Source organism: Artibeus jamaicensis, unplaced genomic scaffold, assembly GCF_021234435.1.
Source record: "Artibeus jamaicensis isolate MK-2021 breed Jamaican fruit bat unplaced genomic scaffold, CSHL_Jam_final contig_685, whole genome shotgun sequence".
Taxonomy (NCBI): domain Eukaryota; kingdom Metazoa; phylum Chordata; class Mammalia; order Chiroptera; family Phyllostomidae; genus Artibeus; species Artibeus jamaicensis.
In genome coordinates this window covers 15405898-15426496 of record NW_026521924.1, presented here as the reverse complement: position 1 = coordinate 15426496, position 20599 = coordinate 15405898, and the positions used below count along the sequence as shown (strand labels likewise).

Below are 20599 nucleotides of genomic sequence, written 5' to 3'. Positions count from 1 at the left end.
CGCCCCACCTCACAATCTAAATATGGAACAGAGACCACGGAATCAACCATGTCTCTTAAAACTCCTGTGACAGACACCAGGCTGGTAGAGATTTCATAGAATTCTTTGATTCAAATGGGCTTCTTTCCCAGAAAAGATTAGTATAAGTGTGTGATACCACCCTCAAAAGTGATACTCTTATGCCAGCATACAGCTTTGCAAAGGGCAATTTCATCACTTCTGAGCAATAACATTATAAATATCCTGTCACTCCTCTTCCTTGAGGATAGTCTAGGTGATGTCGAAGTTTACAGCAATAAACACTGCCGCACTTTAAACTCTGGGTGGGTGGCCATTACCAACGGCGAAAGTTGCGAGACTGCTGGTGCGAGACTGCAGGGTAACCTACCCATCCACCCACTTGTTCATTCATAAAACATTTCTTCAGCTTCGGCTCTAGCCAGGCACTGTTAAGCACTAGGGATACATGATACTTGCTCTTATAAAGTTTATTTTATTTACAACAGGGTAAAAAAAAAAATCTGTCAAACAGCCATAAAAATAAATGTAAAATTGCAACCCATGTTGACAGTACAAACAGCAAGGGCTTTGGAACCAAACCAACCAGCTTGAATCTGGCTCTGAAATAGTTTTTACCTTGAACAAGTAACTCAGTACCTACAAGCCCTTATCCATAAGACCTACAACTCACAAATGTTATGAAGATGAAATAAGGTAACATAAAAAGTCTAACAAAATACAGGACACCTAGTAGATGCTCTGTTTGGTTAAGTATTCGTTGAACATCATTAATATTACCACCACCTTGACCCCGAAACTTACCTCTGAGCCTGGGATGGAGTATTTCTTGAGGTGGTTCCCTTGACTTTCAGGGAAGAACAAGCATTTGAGGGAATGGACTGTTGCACCAGATTCTCTTTTTCTGATTCTTTGTAATAAGTGTTGTCAGCTGCAGGAGAGTAAAAAGTAGTCAGCACTCAAATCCCAAGAAAATCAGTTAGAAATAAGATATACAGGATGGGGCAAAAGTAAGTTTATAGTTGTTTGTATGGGAAGTAATACAATAATTAACAAATAAAAACACAAGAACAAACTGTTTCACGTACTCACAACTGTAAACCTACTTTTGTCCTGACCTATACATATGACTTAATACAGAATTCTAGACTGAAAATTTTATGTGTGTGTGTATACTTACAGCGCTCCTAAGCAGTCAAACCTTTATTTCTAGTGAAACGTTCCACACACGACCAATTTATAAAAGCTACTTTGGTTGAAGCAGAAAGTATCCCGGGGTCCTGCCTACTTGCTAGCCTATGGCACCACCCCAGGAAGAAAAACAACCCCAAAAGATAAAACTTTAAAAGCTTCCCCAGAGAAAAAGAACCCACCTAAGATGCAAGGAAAATATGACAAGCTGAATTCCTTATCAGCGACAGGATGACAGAAAATAACAAACAAACAAACAACGCCTTCAGAGTAGTCAAAAAACGTTTTTTACTCTACAATTCTATATTAAGCCAAACTTTCCATCGTATCTGAAGGTGGAACAGTGACATTTTCAGATATGAGAGAACTCAAGGTCCTCGTCTCCTGCACCTAATCTTGGGAAGCTCCCAGAGGACGTATTCCAGCAAAGTGAAGGACAAATAAAAGAATTCAAGGAAGAGACAGATTATCCAGGAGAAAAGTCAGCAAAGATATTGAGAAGGTATTTAAAAAAAATAATAATGTCCTCCCCCCCAAAAAGAGTTATAACTTCCAAGAATGACTGTCCAGTATGACAAAAATTTAAGTAGCCAATGAAGCTTAAAGAGAATCGACCTGACCTTGGTACCAGGACCATCTTCACGTGGCCCAAAGGTTCTACCAGCGGAGCGCAGGAGAAACAGGAGGACCGGGAAGGATGCAGCTGCACGTCCCACTACCTGACCTCTCATCGAATATATGTACGAAATTATAATAATGTAAATATTGCTCATGTAACCATATCATCATGCAGCATGGGTATAACACAATTTATAACAGTGAGAGTTAGAAGATGTAGCAATTGAGAAAAGGGACTGGGTATAAGCGTGGGAAGGAGAGTAAGATATTTTGTCAATAAATATTGTGATGTTAACACAGCCATTATGAAACAGAAAGAGAAAAAAAAAATGCTATGAGAATACTAAGGAAGGAATAATCAAGTAAAGACTTCATGGGAAAAACAGCATTTGATGGTACAGCTTATGAACTGAGCCTTGATACAAGAAGAAAACTCTACCCTGGCCAGTGTGGTCTCTCTTTCTCCCTCTCCTCCCTTCTGTTTAAATAAAAACAAATAAATAAATAATTTTTTTTTAAAAGAAGAAAACTCCAATTATATGACAGGGAAGAAAAGGCCATGAAAAAAACATTTCATGCATTATTTATTCCAGAGAATATCATTTGACTCATTCTCGAAAGAATTTTTTTGAGGGGGAAGAAAAAATCAAAGAAACAAACAAACAAAAAAATAGCATATTATGCCAAGGCTACAATAGAGACATTTATCCTAATTAAAAGGAAGAGATGATTATATTAAATTTTAAAAAGATGTGCCAGAAGGAGAAGAGAAAGAGCAAGAAATTGGAACTCTATTTGAAAAAATGAAAGAAAACTTCCCTAAATTGGTGAAGGAAACAGACATGCAAGTCCAGGAAGCACAGAGAGTCCCAGACAAGATGGATGCAAAGAGGCCCACACCAAGACACATCATAATTAAAACGCCAAAGGTTAAAGATAAAGAGAATCTTAAAAACAGCAAGAGAAGTTAATACCTATGGGGGGGTATACCCAAAAGACTGTCAGCTGATTTCTCAAAAGAAACTTGCAGACTAGAAGGGACTGGCAAGACACATTCAAAGTCACGAAAAGCAGAGACCTACAGCCAAGATTGCTCTACCAGGCCAAGCTATCATTTAGAATCAAAGAGCAGATAAACACCTTCCCAGACAAGAAAAAACTAAAGGAGTTCATCATCACCAAACCATTATTATATGAAATATTAAAGAGGCTTATTTAAGAAAAAGATCAAAGCCATTGAACAATAAAATAGCAAAAAAGACATATCAACAGTGAATCTAAAAAAACAAACTAAGCAAACAAGCACAGAAACAGAATCACAGATACAGAGAGCATCTTGATGGCTGCCAGATGAGAAGGGGCGTGGGAGGATAGGTGAAGAAGTGAGGGGATTCAGAAGTATAGATAGGAAGTTACGGAATAGCCGCAGGGATGTAAAGTACAGCACAGGAAATGGAGAAGCCAAAGAACGTACACACATGACTCATGGACACGAACAAAGTGGGGGGGCTAGGTGAGGGGGGCTAAGAGGTAAAAATGAGGACAACTGTAATAGCATAAGCAATAAAATGTAATTTAAAAGGGGGAAAAAAATAAAATCCCTCCAGCCACTGAGGGTCAATCGCTGCTCAGAGTTGGCTCGCTCCCATGTTCTGTGCAGTGTACTATCACTTAATAAATCTGCTCTCTCTCATTCTGCTATTAAAAAAAAATGAGTACAAGTGAAATGAGAAATCTGAGTAAGACCGGTGGGTTGTTCCTCACTTTGTAATAGTATATAAATGTACCAAATCAAGTTACACTCCTTAAACTTATACAATGCCAATTATATATCAATTTTTTAAAAAATGAGTCAAAGAAAATAATAAAAGGCGAATTAAAAAGTATTTTGAATGGAATGAAAATGAAAACACAATTCATCAAATCCGTGGAATGCCACTAAAGCAGTGCTTTTCAATCATGTGCTGCGAGAATGTTCAAAGCAGGCAATTCCCGACCGATTTAGGCACTGAACTCTTTTCCCTTAGATTGACGAATTCAAAAAACAATAGCCAACAACACAACAATAGCCATCCATTGTGAATGCCCCATCTTGAACCATAAACATATAGGTCACATAATAAAGTTGCATTTTACTGGTCATGTCACATGATAAGGTTGGGCCCGATTGCTTAATTCTTGGTACCAGAAATCCTTTTATACAAGTATAGGCATCTTTTAAAAAAATCGTTTTGGAACAAAAAGGGTAGGCAATTACTTTTTTTCCTTTTGGTAAATCAATCAAAATTATACCTAGTTTTTGTCACATCAGCAAAACAATTATTTGGGGGTATGCCACAGAATTTTTGTAATATTAGTTTATTGGGCCATGAGATAAAAAGAGGTTGAAAATTGCTGCACTAAAGGAGTATTTAGGGGAAAATTTACAATAACAAACACATTAAAAAAGAAAATCTCAAATCAATGACTTCAGCAGGCACCTAAAGAAACCAAAGAAAGAAGAGCATATTGAACTCAAAGTCAGAAGGGAAATAATAAAGGTCAGAATGGAAATCTATAAAATAGAAAACAGAAAAACAATAGGAAAAAAGTCAATGATAAACTGATCATAGTGATGGCTGCACACTATGCTATGAATATACTGCAAGAAACAAGGAAATGTACACTGTAAGTAGGTAAATGACATATGTAAACTATATGTTAAAGCTATGACTTCAAAAAATTATTTTCAAGGGTTTATGACCTCTGATCAAATAAACAATATTCTACAGATTTAGTAACCACCAGTTTAAATGTCAATCATCTTTTGAAATCAGACACATGACTCATAGAATTCTTGGATAATATAAAGCAGTACATTCTTTTCTCCTACTGGTTTATTTCCCAGCCAGGCCCATGTTATGTTAAATCTTTAGTGAAAAGAAGATAGTTATGTATCTATCGATCAGATTCTATGTTAAAAAATTATTTTAAAAGTGTAGCACATCATCACTTCTCCATTCACCATGAAATGAATTCGCCCATGTCACCAATAACTAACCAAGGGATGCAGCACTTAGTAATTCCCCCAGACCCCTCAGGCTCCTAATACACCGTCCCACCATTCTGCCAAAGAACCTTTTCCTATGTTCTCTCTTACCTGGTCTCAAAGGTGTGACAGCAGCTTGCTGAGGATTTGCCTTTCTCAAAGGAGTTTTGTCTGGAAAAAGCCCCGTCCCATTCTTCCCAGGAAACTTAATCTCCAAATTGGCCTTCTCCTCTGTGAAAAGGTGAGAGTGTCAGCATCTAAACAAGTAAAATAAGTCAGTACCACACACTTACAATGGGGGCCTAATACCCTTACCAGTACGCTTCTAACTCATTTGGCAAGTACAAAGCAAAGTTCTGGTGATTAAAAAAAAAAGTACACATTATACCTCAGAGATAGAGACTGAAAATTATCACTGAAACACTGAACAATGTATCACAACAAAGAAGCACAGACTCTGCACTGTGAACAGCTCCTTGTCTTTGCTCGATGCACATTTAGGACTGTACAAGCACGAACCGGCCTTATCTACCACCCACGCACATCGTGCTCCTTCTAAAGAGAACTGTAACCACCAAGCTCTGCCAGGATCACAAGGGCCATCTGAGAGTCTGAGCTGAGGTTCTTCTTCGACTGGGATGGTGATGGGGTTTCTGAGGGAGGACCAGACCTGGGCTCTATGCAGGAATTTTATCTCCGGTTCTGTGTGCCCAAAAGTCAGCATAAGGCAATGAAACGCCTGTCTGCCAACAGTCTACTGATGGACTCAAGTGTCAGGACCATGGTGAGTCCCAGCAATAACAAAGTACATGTAACACTGATTGCAACTGTGGAAAAATGTGATTATTTGAAAGAAGTTACAAACTAATATATTAGCACTAAGGTGCATTTGAAAAAACAGTTGGCTTACTTTTTTTCTTTCAGAGTATTTAATCGTTTTGGTATACCAATAGTTCTTTTTTGTGTTAAAGAAAAACTTAGGAAAAGACTGCAGACAACCCAACCATTCCCCCAGGGTTTCCGTGGAGCAAGGGCAAGGGAAGAGCCCCTGCAGGGCAGCCGGTCACTTGTCTACCTTCCTCCCACGCCACTTCCAAGAGACCTCTCTTCTCAGGACCCCCACTGGACACCACTAAAGTCCTTTTCCAAGAGAAGGGCATATGTCCTCACACCTTTGGACTCTGCATTATCTGTGCTAAGTACAGCTGCAATGGAATCATTTTTGTCCTCTATCGATACTGATTAATCTTAATAAGGAGTAAAAAGGACATGAGAAAGAATTAAATGAAGGGGCCCCAGCAACTACTATCCAGGCATATCACTTGTCTCACATATTATTCCAAAGTAAAGTAACAACATAACCATTCTTATTTACTGTTGGCCTGCTGTCAGGTTTGTGCCATATCACATGACCCAACATCAGGCAACCCCATCTCTGTTTAGGGACCAGGTTCTGAGTAACATAATCCATCCATTTAAAAATGAATTGGGGCCCTGGCTGGTGTGGCTCAGTGGATCGAGTACCTGTCGGTGAACTGAAAGGTCGCCAGTTTGATCCCCAGTCAGGACACCTGCCTGGGTTGCAGGCCAGGTCCCCAGTGGGTGTGTGCAAGAGGCAGCTGATCCATCTCTCACACATCGACATTTCTCTCCTTCTTTCTCCCTCCCTACCCCTTTCTCTAAAAATAAATAAATAAAATCTTCTTTAAAAAATGAATTGGGGAGGGCTTAGCCAGCGGAAGGTGAGTGTAGTGATAAAAGGGCAACACAAGGCTCCTTGTGAGGTGAGAACCGTTCAACACCTTGGCTGTGGCGGGAGACACGTGAACCTCCACAGGTGATGAAATCGCAGAAGACTTAACACATACAGACGAAGATGAGCACAAGTGAGATGGGAAATCTGAGGAAAGTGGTGGATTAAATCGATGTCAATATTCTAGTTGTAGTAACATACCCTATGCCCAATGACAAGTGGAGCAAATTTGTATGTGGCTGCCATCACCATATTTTAAGGAAATGTATAGACTTCTGCATTTCCACATCTGTTCCTCAAGTTTAAATACATGTCATTCTTAACTACAAAATAACACTGACTTATATGGATAGTCTATTCCCAAAATACTGGGCACTTCAACTATTTCTTTCATATCTTGGATGACAAAGTATCTTGGTACAAACAGAAATTTGTATTTTAGTTATTTCCTTGCAACCCCTTTTATTATTTTTTTTAACAGGTCCTCACAACAAAGCCACTAACCCTTAAAATGGCCAGAGAAAGCAGACACTTACCAAACCAGGAATCTATGTTCTGGGTGTCTTCCTCATCATCCAAAGATGTAAAATTGATGAAGTCCGTGGGAGCATCATAGGAGTACGAGGCTTTAACCTGCGACATTGTCCCCACCTTGGCACAAAAAGCAAGTTTTTCCAACATTAGTATCACTTTTCTCAAGAGTTCACCTTCTAAGGAAAGAAATGGTTCAGCAACTTGACAGCACCTGCCCCACTCTTCAATCAAACTGAGCTAACTGTTCTCTCTGGTACCTTGCAGATACTCCTTGAGGTAAATATGGCGGGATTAGAAAGAGGTGAAGTTTGAGTACTCACAATATGCCGGGCACTGGGCTAGATGTTTTACATTCATTACTCTGTTTTCCCCTCGATCTACCATTCTCTCATCCGATTTACTCTCTGCTGCAAACAACCCAATTTCTGAAAAACACCATTAAATTTTATACCCTCCAACCAAAATCCTACTATCATTCAAAGTCCAATTCAACTCTCTGTAAACTCTCCCCATTTCTACCTATCATACAGAACTGCTGCCCCTCCAAAGCCAGAGTGCTGTGTTTACCATCCAACTTTTTATTAGTTAACTATGCAAGTGTCTCTCCTAGTAGACTATTAAGTTCCTGAAGACAAGAATGGATATTGGCTCTGACTGGTGAGGCTCATTTGGCTGGGCGTTGTCCCACAAAGTGAAAGGTCATGGTTTGATTCCTGGTCAGGGCACAGGCCTGGGTTGCAGGTTCCATCCCCAGATTGGGCATGTGAAAGAGGCAACAGATCAGTGTTTCTCTCACATCAATGTTTCTCTCCCTCTCTTTCTCCTTGCTTTCCCCTCTCTCTACACATAAATAAATAAAATCTAAAAACAACAACAAAAAACCCAAGATGATTAATTTTTAAAAAAGAAGAGTGTATTTTACTCATTTGTGTATACCTAGTCCATCAAGGTGCCTAGTATCTTATATTTAGTAAGAGTTCAATACAGTTTTGCCAAGTATAGGTTTTCTTTCCTTATTTTCATAAAAATATTGCTCCTGGGCATGAAGAAAAAGGCTTTAAATATATATATATAAGGTATGACATGTAGATTAAGTAAAAGAAAGAAGTCAAAGACACGGGCCCGTCCTACGCACCCATTCTACACTCTGCACTATGGAAACCTGTGCGGGTTTAAAGTCGGCCCCCACTCCAGCCTGTACCAGTGAAAAAGAGCTGGAAGTGGACTGAAAAACAGCCTAAAGGCCACACTCACTGGCAAAAAATTTCCTATGAAACCCAACGAGCCATTTGTCTTCACCCAGGGAACAGCATGTATGTAAGGTGGTCTGTATTTTGGAAGAGAAGAGGATGCTAGTAATCTCTTGCATACACATTTGTCAAATTAAGTATCTTTCTTTAAGCCCTTAATGTTATAAAAATACATGCTCACTAAAAAATTAGAGCACAAAAAGTTTGTAGATTTTTAAAAAATCTACGATGCCACACTATTCCAGCCTCTCTTGCCCACTCCATATATACAAACTTAAAAAAAATAGGATCATCTGACATTTGCATATGTTCACATATTTCTATGCCAGTAAATGTCAGTATATCATCAGTGGATGACTATACTGGTTGACCTATCCCCTACATTTAGGCTTTTCCCACTATTTTCACTTTAAAGATACTACTAGAAAAATATCCTTGGAGCTGAATTTCAGTACACAATCATAATTCTTCCCTTAAAGTAATTTAAGATGGCCCTGGCTGGTGCGGCTCAGTGGATTGAACGCCAGCCTGTGAATCAAGGGGTCACCAGTTCGATTCCCAGTCAGGGCATGTGCCTGGGGTATGGGCCAGATCCCCAGTTGGGGGGTGTGTGAGAAGCAACCACATATTAATATTTCTCTTCTTCTCTTTCTCCCTCCTTTACCCTCCTTCTAAAAATAAGTATTTTTTTTTAATTCTTAAAGATGGACTTGCTGGCTCTTGACACATACTGTGAAAATGTTCCTCAGAAGAGTGACACCCACTCGCATTACCAGAAAGGTGTGCCAGCTCCCCAGACGGTCACCAATTCCAGGCACTGATGGCCCTCAGTGTTCATTTTCTCTACATTATACCACTACTATACACCGAGAGAAATCGTAATATTCGTTACATCCAACTTCATTACTTCTCAGTGGTTTAGCCAGCATTTCATTAGCTTCTCTCAGTGGCCTGGGATAATTCAGAAGCTACCTTAGTTCTTCAGACACATTTGTTCTGAGCTGTTTGGCTTATACAGTGACTTCAACCTACACACTAAAGAAATGTCATCTTCCCATGGTCTCCCTATGTAATCGGAACTCTATAGCTACCTTTAAATAATGCCCCAACTGAGCGTAGAAACTCGACATTTTGGAATTGGGAGGGATCTTAGATAACAAATAACTTTTGCAGTTTATAGATAAGGATTAGTAGATGCAAAAGGGGTCATCCAAGATCAGACAGCAATAATACTAATGATCATGGTAAAAACAGTTACCAAAGGCACTGAGGTGTGGCAGGTACCATGACACACTAAGTACGTATTATCCCTAATACTCTTGTCAATCCTGTAAAGCAGTAATTATCATCCCGGCCCCAGAAGAGGAAGCTGAAGGTAAGAGAGATTAACTGACTTGCCCACCCCCTGACTGGTGTGGCTCAGTGAGTTGGCTGTTGTCCTGCAAACTGAAAGGTTGCTGGTTCAATTCCCATTCAGGGCACATGCCTGGGTTTCAGACCAGGTGCCAGGCTGGGGACATGCAAGAGGCAACTGATCAGTATTTCTCTCTCTCTTTCCTTCTCCCTCCCTTTCCCTCTCTAAAAATAACTAAATAAAGCATAAATAAATGAGTGACTTGCCCAATATCGCACAGTTACATAAAAGCTGAGTTAGATCTAGAACTGAGGATCCTGACTTCATTCAGCACCACGTTCTTTCCATATTGTTCTTCCCTCTCACCCTGTGAGTTACAGAAGTGCATTAATGTAGTTAAGGTTTCTATTTTCATAGAAAGTACTGACGTATTTATTCCCAAGCAGATCTATTCTCCATAGTCTTCTGCACTAAATAGACAATTCTTTATTATTATTTCACTGTCCCTCGTTTCTACTTTCAGTATTCAACTTAACTCAATAAGCCATTTCTTAGCGATCCACTCATACACTTGCTAAGGGCCATAAGATGTAGTCTTGATGATATTGAAGCTCCTTTCTCACTAATATTCAAGAATGAAACACCAAGTCTCATACAAAAAGTAGGTCTGGTCTCAGACACAAAGGGATTTAAATCTAGACAGTAGCCAAAGTCCTATATTCTCAATAAACAAGATAGTACACAATATTTATATTCTATAGTATGAACTTTAAGTATAAAGGAAATTAGATATTAACATAGCTTAAGTCAAGCCATTGTTAAATATTTTTCATTGAACATCATCAACACAGTAGGAAGCATACTATAATGAAAGTCACCTTCTTGACTGCCACCTTCCAAGCTTGGGAGTAGCCACAGGACAGTTCTGGCCAAAGAGAAAACTACACATCTGCTGTAGGAGTCATAGGAAAACTCTTAATTCCTGATACAGCTGCAGTGCCTGTCCCTACCCTTTCTTTTCACCTTCCTTCTTGCCTTGAAGGCAGTTACAATGGCTACAAGTACACCAGCCCTCATGTACGCATGAGCGGATGGCTAAGGGCAGACACTGACCCTGACTTCACTGAGCGAGTGATCACTGATGATCAAATATCAGCAGCCACCTATGTCCAGACAGTAATACTGTTTTTGTATAAGCCACTACAGTTACATTTTATGTCACTTATAGCTAAAAAGAATCCCAACAAACACAGAAGTCCAGGATTCTCGCCCTGCCTCTGCTATTTACTAGATGTATATGGCAACAGGCAAGTCACTACCTTTCTGCCTACCTACTTCCCATAAACAAAATTAGGAGATATTTTGAATGCTATGAATACATACAACCATAAAATATTATCACTGCTTTTGACTTACTGATACCTTTCCTCTCCTTGACCAAATTTCTACTCAAAGGACCCTTACTGAGAGATTCCCCAGTGACTAACAGTAGTTAAAATTCCCCTTCTACAAGGAGGAAGTTCTCCTGTTCTTGTGAACAAATATGCTGGAAGACATGGGAAAATCCTGGATTCCCATGATCTTAATGCCTAACCCAGGTCACTGGGAACACTTCCCAGGCAGGGATGTAATGAAGACGACTAAAGCTGGAGGAGGGAAGAGGCAGGAATGTAATTTGCAGCAACCCCACTTAGCCTCCTAAAAATCATGATTCCACCAAAGCATGCTGCTGAAAACCACCTGGAAAGTAATCAAATGTAACCCCCCTCAGACTCTCACACTGCCAGCTGCTTTGGAGGCTACTTGCATTTTTCTTTTTGAGGGATCTTTCCAAACATAAAAATTTATCTTTTACATATGTATTTATGCATATATGTAAGTATAGGAAAGTTCACTACAGAATTGTACATAAAAGCCCCAAAAAACTGAAAACCCAAATTCCAACAATAAAGAGATTTGTTGACTAAATTATGGCACAAACATATATATAATAAAATAGTAAGTAACTTTTCCTATGTGGTTATATGTGCAAAATAAGCTCCAGGCTATTAAGTGAGAAAAGCAAAATGCAGAAATGCAGAAGTGCATGTTCCCATTCATGTTAAAAAGAGAAAAAAGGGTGATATGTACTTATTCGTACCCTTGTACATACACAGTCTATTATGGAAGGAGACTCAAAAATGTTGACAATACTTTTGTCTGGGAAGAGAGCTGGGAGTTCTGAATCAGAAGAAATCTTTTTATTATATGAACTTTGATACTCTCTGAATATGTTTTACTATATAAATGCATACCTTTTCAGCTTAAAGAACTGGTTAAGCAGTATAATAAATACCCCTATATCTATGTTTATAGAGCTTTCTGAAATTTTTATTAAATATTCTTAAATCTAGCAATAACTGTTAAAACTCTGGATTTCTGGAAATAATGCTGCCCATTTGCACGGTCTATAAATAGGCTACTAACTCTCACATGTCCAATGTTATACATCCTCTCTTTTGTAATGTTTTTGTATAAAAATAAAATGTTCCTGGGTATTGCCTGAATAAAAAGGTTTGTAAACTTGAAAAAAAAATTAAAAATAGTAACTGTTAATTACTGGGTGCTTACAACAGGCCAGGCACCGTGGGCAATGTTTTACATTAAGTCACTAAACCCTCACAATTACCCTATGAAGTAGGTGCTGTTACACCTTTGTTTTACAGAAGCGGAAGCTGAGGGACAGTGTTATTTACTGTTTGTTCAGTCGCAACACAGGTAAGAAGCAGCAGAGCCAGAATTCAAGCCCAGACAGGCCCTAAAGGTATGTCTTTACCCACTGCACCATCTACTGCCTCTCATATTTACTTAAAAATAGATATTTGTATAGATCAATATCAAATGTTAAGAAGCAAGAGACAAAACCATTTATAAGTAAGAATTCTAAATACTGTCTACAGTAGGCTGAGTACCTTACCACGCACTTCACATAAATCATCTCATTTAAAGTGAATTAACAATATAAAAGATAGATATCATCACTTTTCAAACAAGGGAACCGGTTCAGACAAGTTAAGCCACTTCAATTACCACCCAGTGTAGCGGTGTTGTTTTAACAGTGGGTCCGTGGGGCTCCAAAATCTGGAATCATCATAACATGCAGAGTTTCCCACAAATATGCCTTTAAAAATGAGGTCGTGAACCAAATTTTACTGATCTGTTAGACCAAAAAATAAAAAATAAAACTCTCCTCCTCACAAAAATGAAGCATCCCTGACAAGTTGTTCATCAGGAATACCGATAAATTAAAAATCCTATTCTAAATATATCAGAAAAGCTCTGAGCTGGATCTTCCCATAAAGTAAAACATTGCCCCTTAATTTCTTTTTCTAAGTTTGTGCTCTTGTACATGAAGTTTTTGCTGTACGTAAGGTGAGCCTGAACCTCTCACTGGATATTCTAGAAAGAAAGACACTATGAAGAGGTTATTCAAACACCAGAAGGAGATTGGCCTCAGAGGTCTCCGACTGCATGCAATTGGTGGGGGTTAAAAGGCAAGGGCCTCAAAGACACCTAATCTTTATTTAGCTGTTATTTTAAAACCAAAATACTGTTTTTAGCATGACGTCCTTTACAAAGAGCTTCTTTTGAGCCATCTTGGTACAGCATGGCCAACTCAGCAGATCATCCCCCCACCCCAAAAGATGAGAACAAGTAAATGCACAGCCTCTGAGAAGTGCGGCGCTCCTCAGCAACGGGATGGACAGCACGAGCCATGAACAAGGCCAAAGTAACTACGGAGTCATGCCAGTTTCACTGCCTCTTCCATAAACTATAATTGTTAGGATGTAAAACCTTCAAAAATTAAAGAGCACAAGCCTAGTAGGAAATGGAGTAGGCCAGGGCCAAAGCCAACTTTAAATGAGAGAGCCTAAAAAAAAAAAAAAAGAGAGAGAAATAAATAAATAAACAAATGAGAGAGCCTCATGCATGGTGGGAACTGGATACCTTCCTGCACCCCCCTTAATCAAGACTGAATTTCTGTCAACAGGTCTCACTAAAAAAAAAAAAAACAACAAACCACATGAGTCAACCGTATTCCCCCAAACAAATTAAGCTGCCAAGCAAGAGAAAGAGAATCAGTATTATATTTCAAAAGTCAGCATTACATTTCAAAATTACCTAAATGCACCATAGCTTCAGATTCCTGCAAATGTAGAAACATACGTGAAAAAATAACTCTTTCTGAAAAATAAATCTACAACAGACTTAAGAAAAAAGGCTCTCCCATATGTTATGAACTAGTTAGTTTCCTTTTAAAAACTGTTTGTTAAGTGCCATCCATCGTGTCGTATAGTTAAACAAAGATCATCCCCCCAAAAAAACAAAGACTGAAAGGATATATATAATCCCTTCCCTTAAGGAACTCAAAGTTGGATGGAGGATACAGTTATGACCCTTGCTATAGTGGGGTATGAACCCAGGGCAACTAAGGATAAACTACGGAAGGGCAGAGAAGAGGTAGAGTGAAGAAGGGTCAGAGCAGGCTTCTGGTAAAAGTGATACAGAGCTGAGCGGCTGAGTTCTATAGGCTAAGGATGAAAGTTGACTTTTCTAGGGGAGGAGGTAAATGGAAAGAGGAATCAAATGGGGGTAAAGCGTACAATTGAGGACGACTGCAAAAGCAGCAACACAACCTGTTCCCACAGTCATCTGAAATGAACCTATATCACCTCCTGTCTCTCTTCACTCTCAAACCAAAAATAACTAGCTTTGACAAGCTCTATAAATCAAAAGGTGCAGGTGGGGGGAAATGGCAAAAGAGGGGGCATTCTAAGCAAGGCTGAAGTAGTGGACTAGCAGCTCCTAAGCAAGACAAAGACTTCGGTGTGATAGATACTCTCAATTGAGAACCTCGATATCCAGCTCTAAAACTGTATTCTGCCTATTTCTACTGCAGGAAAAAAATGAGGAGTGAAACAACTGGTAATGTCACAGAGTAAACAGAGCAACCCAAGACTCCATTAGAAGTCTTAGTTACGATGGTCCCATCCCAGGCCATGCCATTTCCCCAGGGACACCCTCTCCTACTTTCACAAGGGATAAGAGATCGTGTTACAATACCACAAGTTAAATAGAGTTGAGTTATTTTCATCTTACCCAGGGAGAAAACACCTACATTTTTTTTTGTACATAGAGATCAGCAGGAGTCAGTAAGTGGCAACATAATCCAGCATGCAATCTTAACTGTTAACCTAAATCAAAAACTAAGTCTGAAGGATGTTAATGGATTTTGTATTTCCACATTTAAGTTTGCTAACTTCCATGTTGAAATTGGATCTGTTTACAGAAACAGATCTATGAAGCTTCCAAAACTGGGTCAATTTAAAATCCAATGACAATCCCTCTGTCCAAGCACTCAGAAGTCAGCACAGGACACTTGTTTTAATTCATCACTGTCCAGAAACCTCCAACAAATATATTTTTCTATGATTTCTCTCTCAAACGTGTGAATTCCCTATACTCTCTTGGAAGAATTACTCAGTTCTGCTTTATTGAATTTATTTATAGACTCTGTCCGGGAGTGTCCAAGCTGCGGCCCGCGGACTGCGTACAGCCCAGGATGGCTGTGAATTCGGCCCAACACAAAATCGTAGATTTACTTAAAACAATATGAGATTTGTCATTATGTGTCACAACATATTTCATGAGTGGCCAAAGGCAACTCTTCTTCCAGTGTGGCACAGAAATGCGAAAAGGTAGGACACCCCTGCACCATAATCCACTCTTATACAACAGGACCTGGATAGAAATCAATGATGCCATTACCTCTACACCAAATAATGACACAGATCTTTGTAGGATACTAACAGAAAATCTTTGTAGAATATCCAAGTGTTTCTGATGTTCCAAGAGTGAGAAGCTGGAAGAGTTTGTAAGGGTGGACAGTGGGGCCGCAGGTTACAATCCTCATCAAATTTCAATCACTTGTAAAGATTTATATCCTTCAAGTGGTTTGGGAAATATACACAACAAACCCCCAAGAACCTAAAGAAGTGATTATTGCCCTGGCTGGTGTGGCTCAGTGGACTGAGCCCCAAGCTGCAAACCAAAGTATGGCTGGTTCAATTCCCAGTCAGGGCACATGCCTGGGTTGTGGTCCAGGCACTCAGCAGGAGTGTGAATGAGAGGCAACCACATATTGATGCTTCTCTCCCTCTCTTTCTCCCTCTCTTCCCTTCTCTCTAAACATAAATAAAATCTTTTTAAAAATTTTGTAAGAAAGTGATTATCTATGGGGAGACACAGAGTGAGGTAGACAGTTACAGGGTTGGAAGATTTTTTAACTACTTTAAGTCTTTTTACATTATTGTGATTTTTGCATGATACAAATGTATTACATATTTTTAATATATAAATCTGTGCCAGTGTGAATACATTGTACATTGTCAGTGGATATGTCAATCAGCATAATTTTCCCAATAGTCAATTTGGTGTTATGTACCAAAGTCTTAAAAATATGCGTTCTTTCTGATGAATGACTCCACTGGGTAAAATACCACAGTAGAACCATACAGTAATGGAATATTACATAATCATTAAAATTATGGCTCTACGAAATTTTCATGGCATGAAAAAATGTTCATACTCTATTAAGCAGGGAAAAAATGAAGGTTTTCAAGTGCATGATTTTTTGAAACCAAATACAGGCACAAAAAAACACTGGAAAGAAACCTATCAAAATGTTAGCCATAGTTAATGAGAAGGGGAATAATGTGTTATATTGTTTTCTCTTGCTTTCCCACAATTAAATTTTGTTCTAAAACCCATTACTTCATTAAGATAGGTTAAACATATTTAAACACTTCTGAAGCTAATATATTAATGCTTCCCTTGCTCTTTTTTAATATAACTCACCATGGACACAACCTTACCTGTGGTTTAATCTGTCAGTCCAATCACACTTGCAATCTTGCGTCTCTTTTGAAATCTTGAAGTCTAGCAAGTTTTCCAGTAACCTGGAAGAAACAGAAAGATGATGAAACGGGTTCAAATTCTCTGTAGTAAAAAAGGTTCACAGAGAACAGGAAGGAGCTATAACATAACACCAAGGAGACCCTCTCTCAAAACCAGAGAGCGCTCTGAGAGCTAAGGTCTAAGTTGTGGAGATCTCCAAATGCCAAACTTAACAGCATGTTGTTTCATCAATGTAAAAGTGTTCTTAAAAATTTTTTAGGGTACATTTGCTGTCTCCTGGTGTCCCTCATGTGACCTACTCCCCCATTTTATAGAAACCTTTCCAAAACCTGCAATTTTGGAGTGGTAATGTGTACTTCTGTCCTATTCAAACAGGAAAAATAGTTGGCACGCTTAAAATATGAAAAAACTTTTACCACTTTATTTTAAAAAGTAGAAATAGCATTTTAAAAAATTTTCCAAAGTAAGCTCCTTCATACAACTTTCACCTTTCTGATTAATTTTTTAAATATATTTATTGATTATGCTATTACGGTTGTTCCATTTTCCTTTCTTTATTCCCCTCTGTCCTGCCCACCCCCTCCCACCCACATTCTCCCCCTTTAGTTCATGTCCATGGGTGGTACATATAAGCTCTTTGGCTTCTACATTTCCTGTAGTATTCTTAACCTCCCTCTGTCTATTTTCTGCCTACCATTTATGCTACTTATTCCCTATACTTTTTCCCCCTCCTATCCCTCACAAATAGGGAGGGCTGTCTCACTAATCAAGTAAGACAGCCCTCCCCCTAATCAAGCTTTAAACTCCCCCTAATCAAGTTTCTCTATGCAAACAAATAAAAAGAGAACCCCTCCCAGTTACCTACACCATCCTCACAACCAAGGATGATCTCTACATCCTTGTCTCAAAGGCAGATCTATTCACAGAACTGCTCTAGCTGTTTGAGCTCCCTGTCATCCATTCTGCTTCCTACCTTTACCCACGGCAAAGAAAATTAAGTTTTGCGAAGGGGCATTTGAATCTCTCCTCCTTTCTTCTCCAGCAACTCAAAAAGAATTAGGGAAGAGATCCAGAAAAGGCTGGAGAAAAAACCCAAATATACAGGGGATATAGAAGAACTGTGAACCTCTCCTCATGGGGAAACAAGAAATGAAGGACCTTCCTCCACAGTCCCATCTCCTAGAGAAGCTTAACTGCAACTGTAGAATAAATTCAGATTAGAATACACAGACTTAAGCATAATGTTGGCCAAAGTAACCCTATTTTATTTATATGACTTCAAAGTTTAAATAAATTTACCAACCTAGCTGAATAAGTCCATTTTTTCATACCTGCAATTTTGTAGTCAATTTACATAATGCCCTCCTGCCTAGTCAACTAGGGTGATGTCTATATACCAAGACTGTTCTAGTTCCTGGCTCACAAACTTCACTTATCAAGAGCCAGTTAGGGTCCCAGCTGCTTCACAAAGACACCCTTATCTATATTTAAGCTTCATTGATCTTCCTCACCTCTCAATTGCCAGGGCACTTACAATACAAAACAGCAGAGCACTCAGATGCCATCTTAATTTGTTCTGGTTGTCACTTGTCCACTGGAATCCGTCTTTTGCCCTCAAACATACCAGAAAATCCTTTGACTAAGCACACCATATATGACAGAACTACAGTATCGAACACCATACAGTAGTCCTTCAAAAGGCAATTAATTAGCCAAGTGAGCTGGGAGCTACACTCATTTTGATCCCAGCAGTGACAACTTCATACTGAGCTGACACACTCAACAATGCAACTCCCAAACCAAGGGTAATATAGGGGTGGCTCGACCAGGGGAATTTAACATCTGAAATGTAGTTGTGACCACATCTGTTTCCCTTCACCAAATGCAACCATTCTTCAGGGCAAGGATACCGTGTCACCCATTTCTCTAAATTTATCTAGATTGTGGACCTCAGTTTCCTTCTCTACCAAGTGGGGCTAAGAATAGCGCCTACTTCATTGGCTTGATGTGAAAATTAACTGAGAAAGCGCACACTGAGTGCTTATCCCAGAAAATGCTTATTTCATGTGTGCGTGGTTAGTAACAACTGCTACCATTACTAGTAGCCCCTACAGCCTCTCGCAACTCCTTCCGCCTACTTCCCACGACCCGCCCCCACCTCTACCTCCAGATACAGCCCAACAGACTGGCCGTGGACAGACTTCTCGGGAAAATCCTGTAACGAAAACAGGGGTGTCTGGAAGCCCTGCTCCCACTCCGCCCGGACCAGGACAACGCCCAACAAAAGCTTCAGAAGCCCGGGCCCAGAAACGCGCGGACCGACTGGAAATTTGGAAGCAACCTCCAGCCGCTCGAAAATTAGGAGAAGGCACTCCCGCGCTGCAGCTGCTCCCCTTTTCTCCCCTTGGCTCACCTGGACTCAGCTGCAACGGCGAAGCACCCGCAAGAAACGCCGCGGGATTCATGGAGTACCGTTGAAAATTTGAACCCAGGGTCTCCAGTCGAATGCACCAATCAGACTGCCAGGACCCAGTGATCTCAGTCTTCCGATTGGCTCTAGAGGTCGCAAAACGCCGGAAGTCACGATGGCGAACGGGCAAACAGCCTGCCCCGAAGGCCTCTGGGAAACGTAGTCTCAGGCGACTACGTGAGCCCATTGGAACCTCTTTAATTAGGAATTTACTACAAAGCCCAGAATGCTGGGCTCCAAAATATTTGGGAAAGGTGGTACCGAATGAAGAGATGGGGAGTCGGTTTCGGTAACAGAGTATCGTCGATCCTAGACCTCCCCAGAACTTTCGAGGGGAAAAACAATTTAATATTCTCCTTAGAGTTGTGCACTGTGCCTGAATAATCATAGGGGTTCACTTCCTTTTAATTCGGAATCCCCGGCGTGCAGGATAGATCACCCTCAGCTTCTCTGCCAATGAAGGAGTCCCTCAAATTCTCTCTCCAGTCTGCGCCCTGACGTTACTGCTTTAAAACGGCGCTTTATTGGGTGCATGGTCCTTCCGTCTACAAAGCTAGTGTTTTTACTCTCATGGTGTGGAAGAGACAACAAAGACAGAGAAGTTGAGTAAACTTGTCAAATCACGTGATAAGCAGAGGAGCTGGGATTTAAATTAAGAATTTAATTCTTACATCATCAATAATCAATTAGAAAATAATAAGTACGAGAACAAAAATATCACCGTCCATAATAACAACACAAGCTACCAAGTTTTTAGAAATTGCCCTGTTTGGTGTGGCTCAGTGGACTGAGCCAGGCCTGTGCACTGAGAGGTCACTGGTTGGATTCTAGGTTGGGGCATATACCTGGGTTGCGACCAGGTCGGCACTTGGGGGCTGCGAGAGACAACCGACGTTTCTCTGCCTCCCTCCCTTCCCCTCTGGCTAAAAATAAATAAAATCTTTTAAATAAATAAAAAATAAACCTAAGACCTTACGGAAAAATTAACTGTAATGTTTTGTTGAATAACTCTAAAAGTAATTAAATAAGATGGATATACATTATTAATGGTTGGGAAAATCCAATATTATAAAAATGTTCATTCTCCCTAATAAAAGCTCAAGGCAATTCCAATGAAAATACCAATAGGTTTTGTTATGAAACTTGCTAAGTTCATTACAAAATGTAAATGGAAGAAGAAACGCACAAGAAGTGGCATCGAATTTTGAAAAATAAGAGAGGGAAATTGCCATACCAGATCTCATAAACTAACATATTATGAAATTATAGTAATTTTTAAAATATGGTTAATTGACTCCATAGGGACACGATCAGCAAAATCCAGATGAGAAAACTCTACAGGACTCAAGATCTAGTTTTTTCAAAAAAATAAATGAGGGCTTTTTGTTTCTTTCAATTTAGTTTGGTTTATTTGTTTTTTAGTACT

At 39.6% G+C, this 20599-nt stretch overlaps 1 protein-coding gene across 3 annotated transcripts in view; it reads right to left on the bottom strand.

The window, feature by feature from the left end:
• TPX2 (TPX2 microtubule nucleation factor) overlaps positions 1–19206 on the bottom strand; it is a 43636-nt gene extending 24430 nt beyond the window's left edge. For all 3 annotated transcript variants that reach the window (XM_037143183.2, XM_053671302.1, XM_053671303.1), the window contains exons 1-5: positions 19117–19206; positions 16661–16744; positions 7145–7259; positions 4967–5086; positions 823–949 (exon numbers count right to left, since the gene is read on the bottom strand). In XM_037143183.2, coding sequence (XP_036999078.2) covers positions 823–949; positions 4967–5086; positions 7145–7250 — 353 coding nt within the window. In that variant the 5' untranslated portion in view covers positions 7251–7259; positions 16661–16744; positions 19117–19206. The remainder of the gene's footprint in view (positions 1–822; positions 950–4966; positions 5087–7144; positions 7260–16660; positions 16745–19116) is intronic.
• Positions 19207–20599: the final 1393 nt, after the last annotated feature.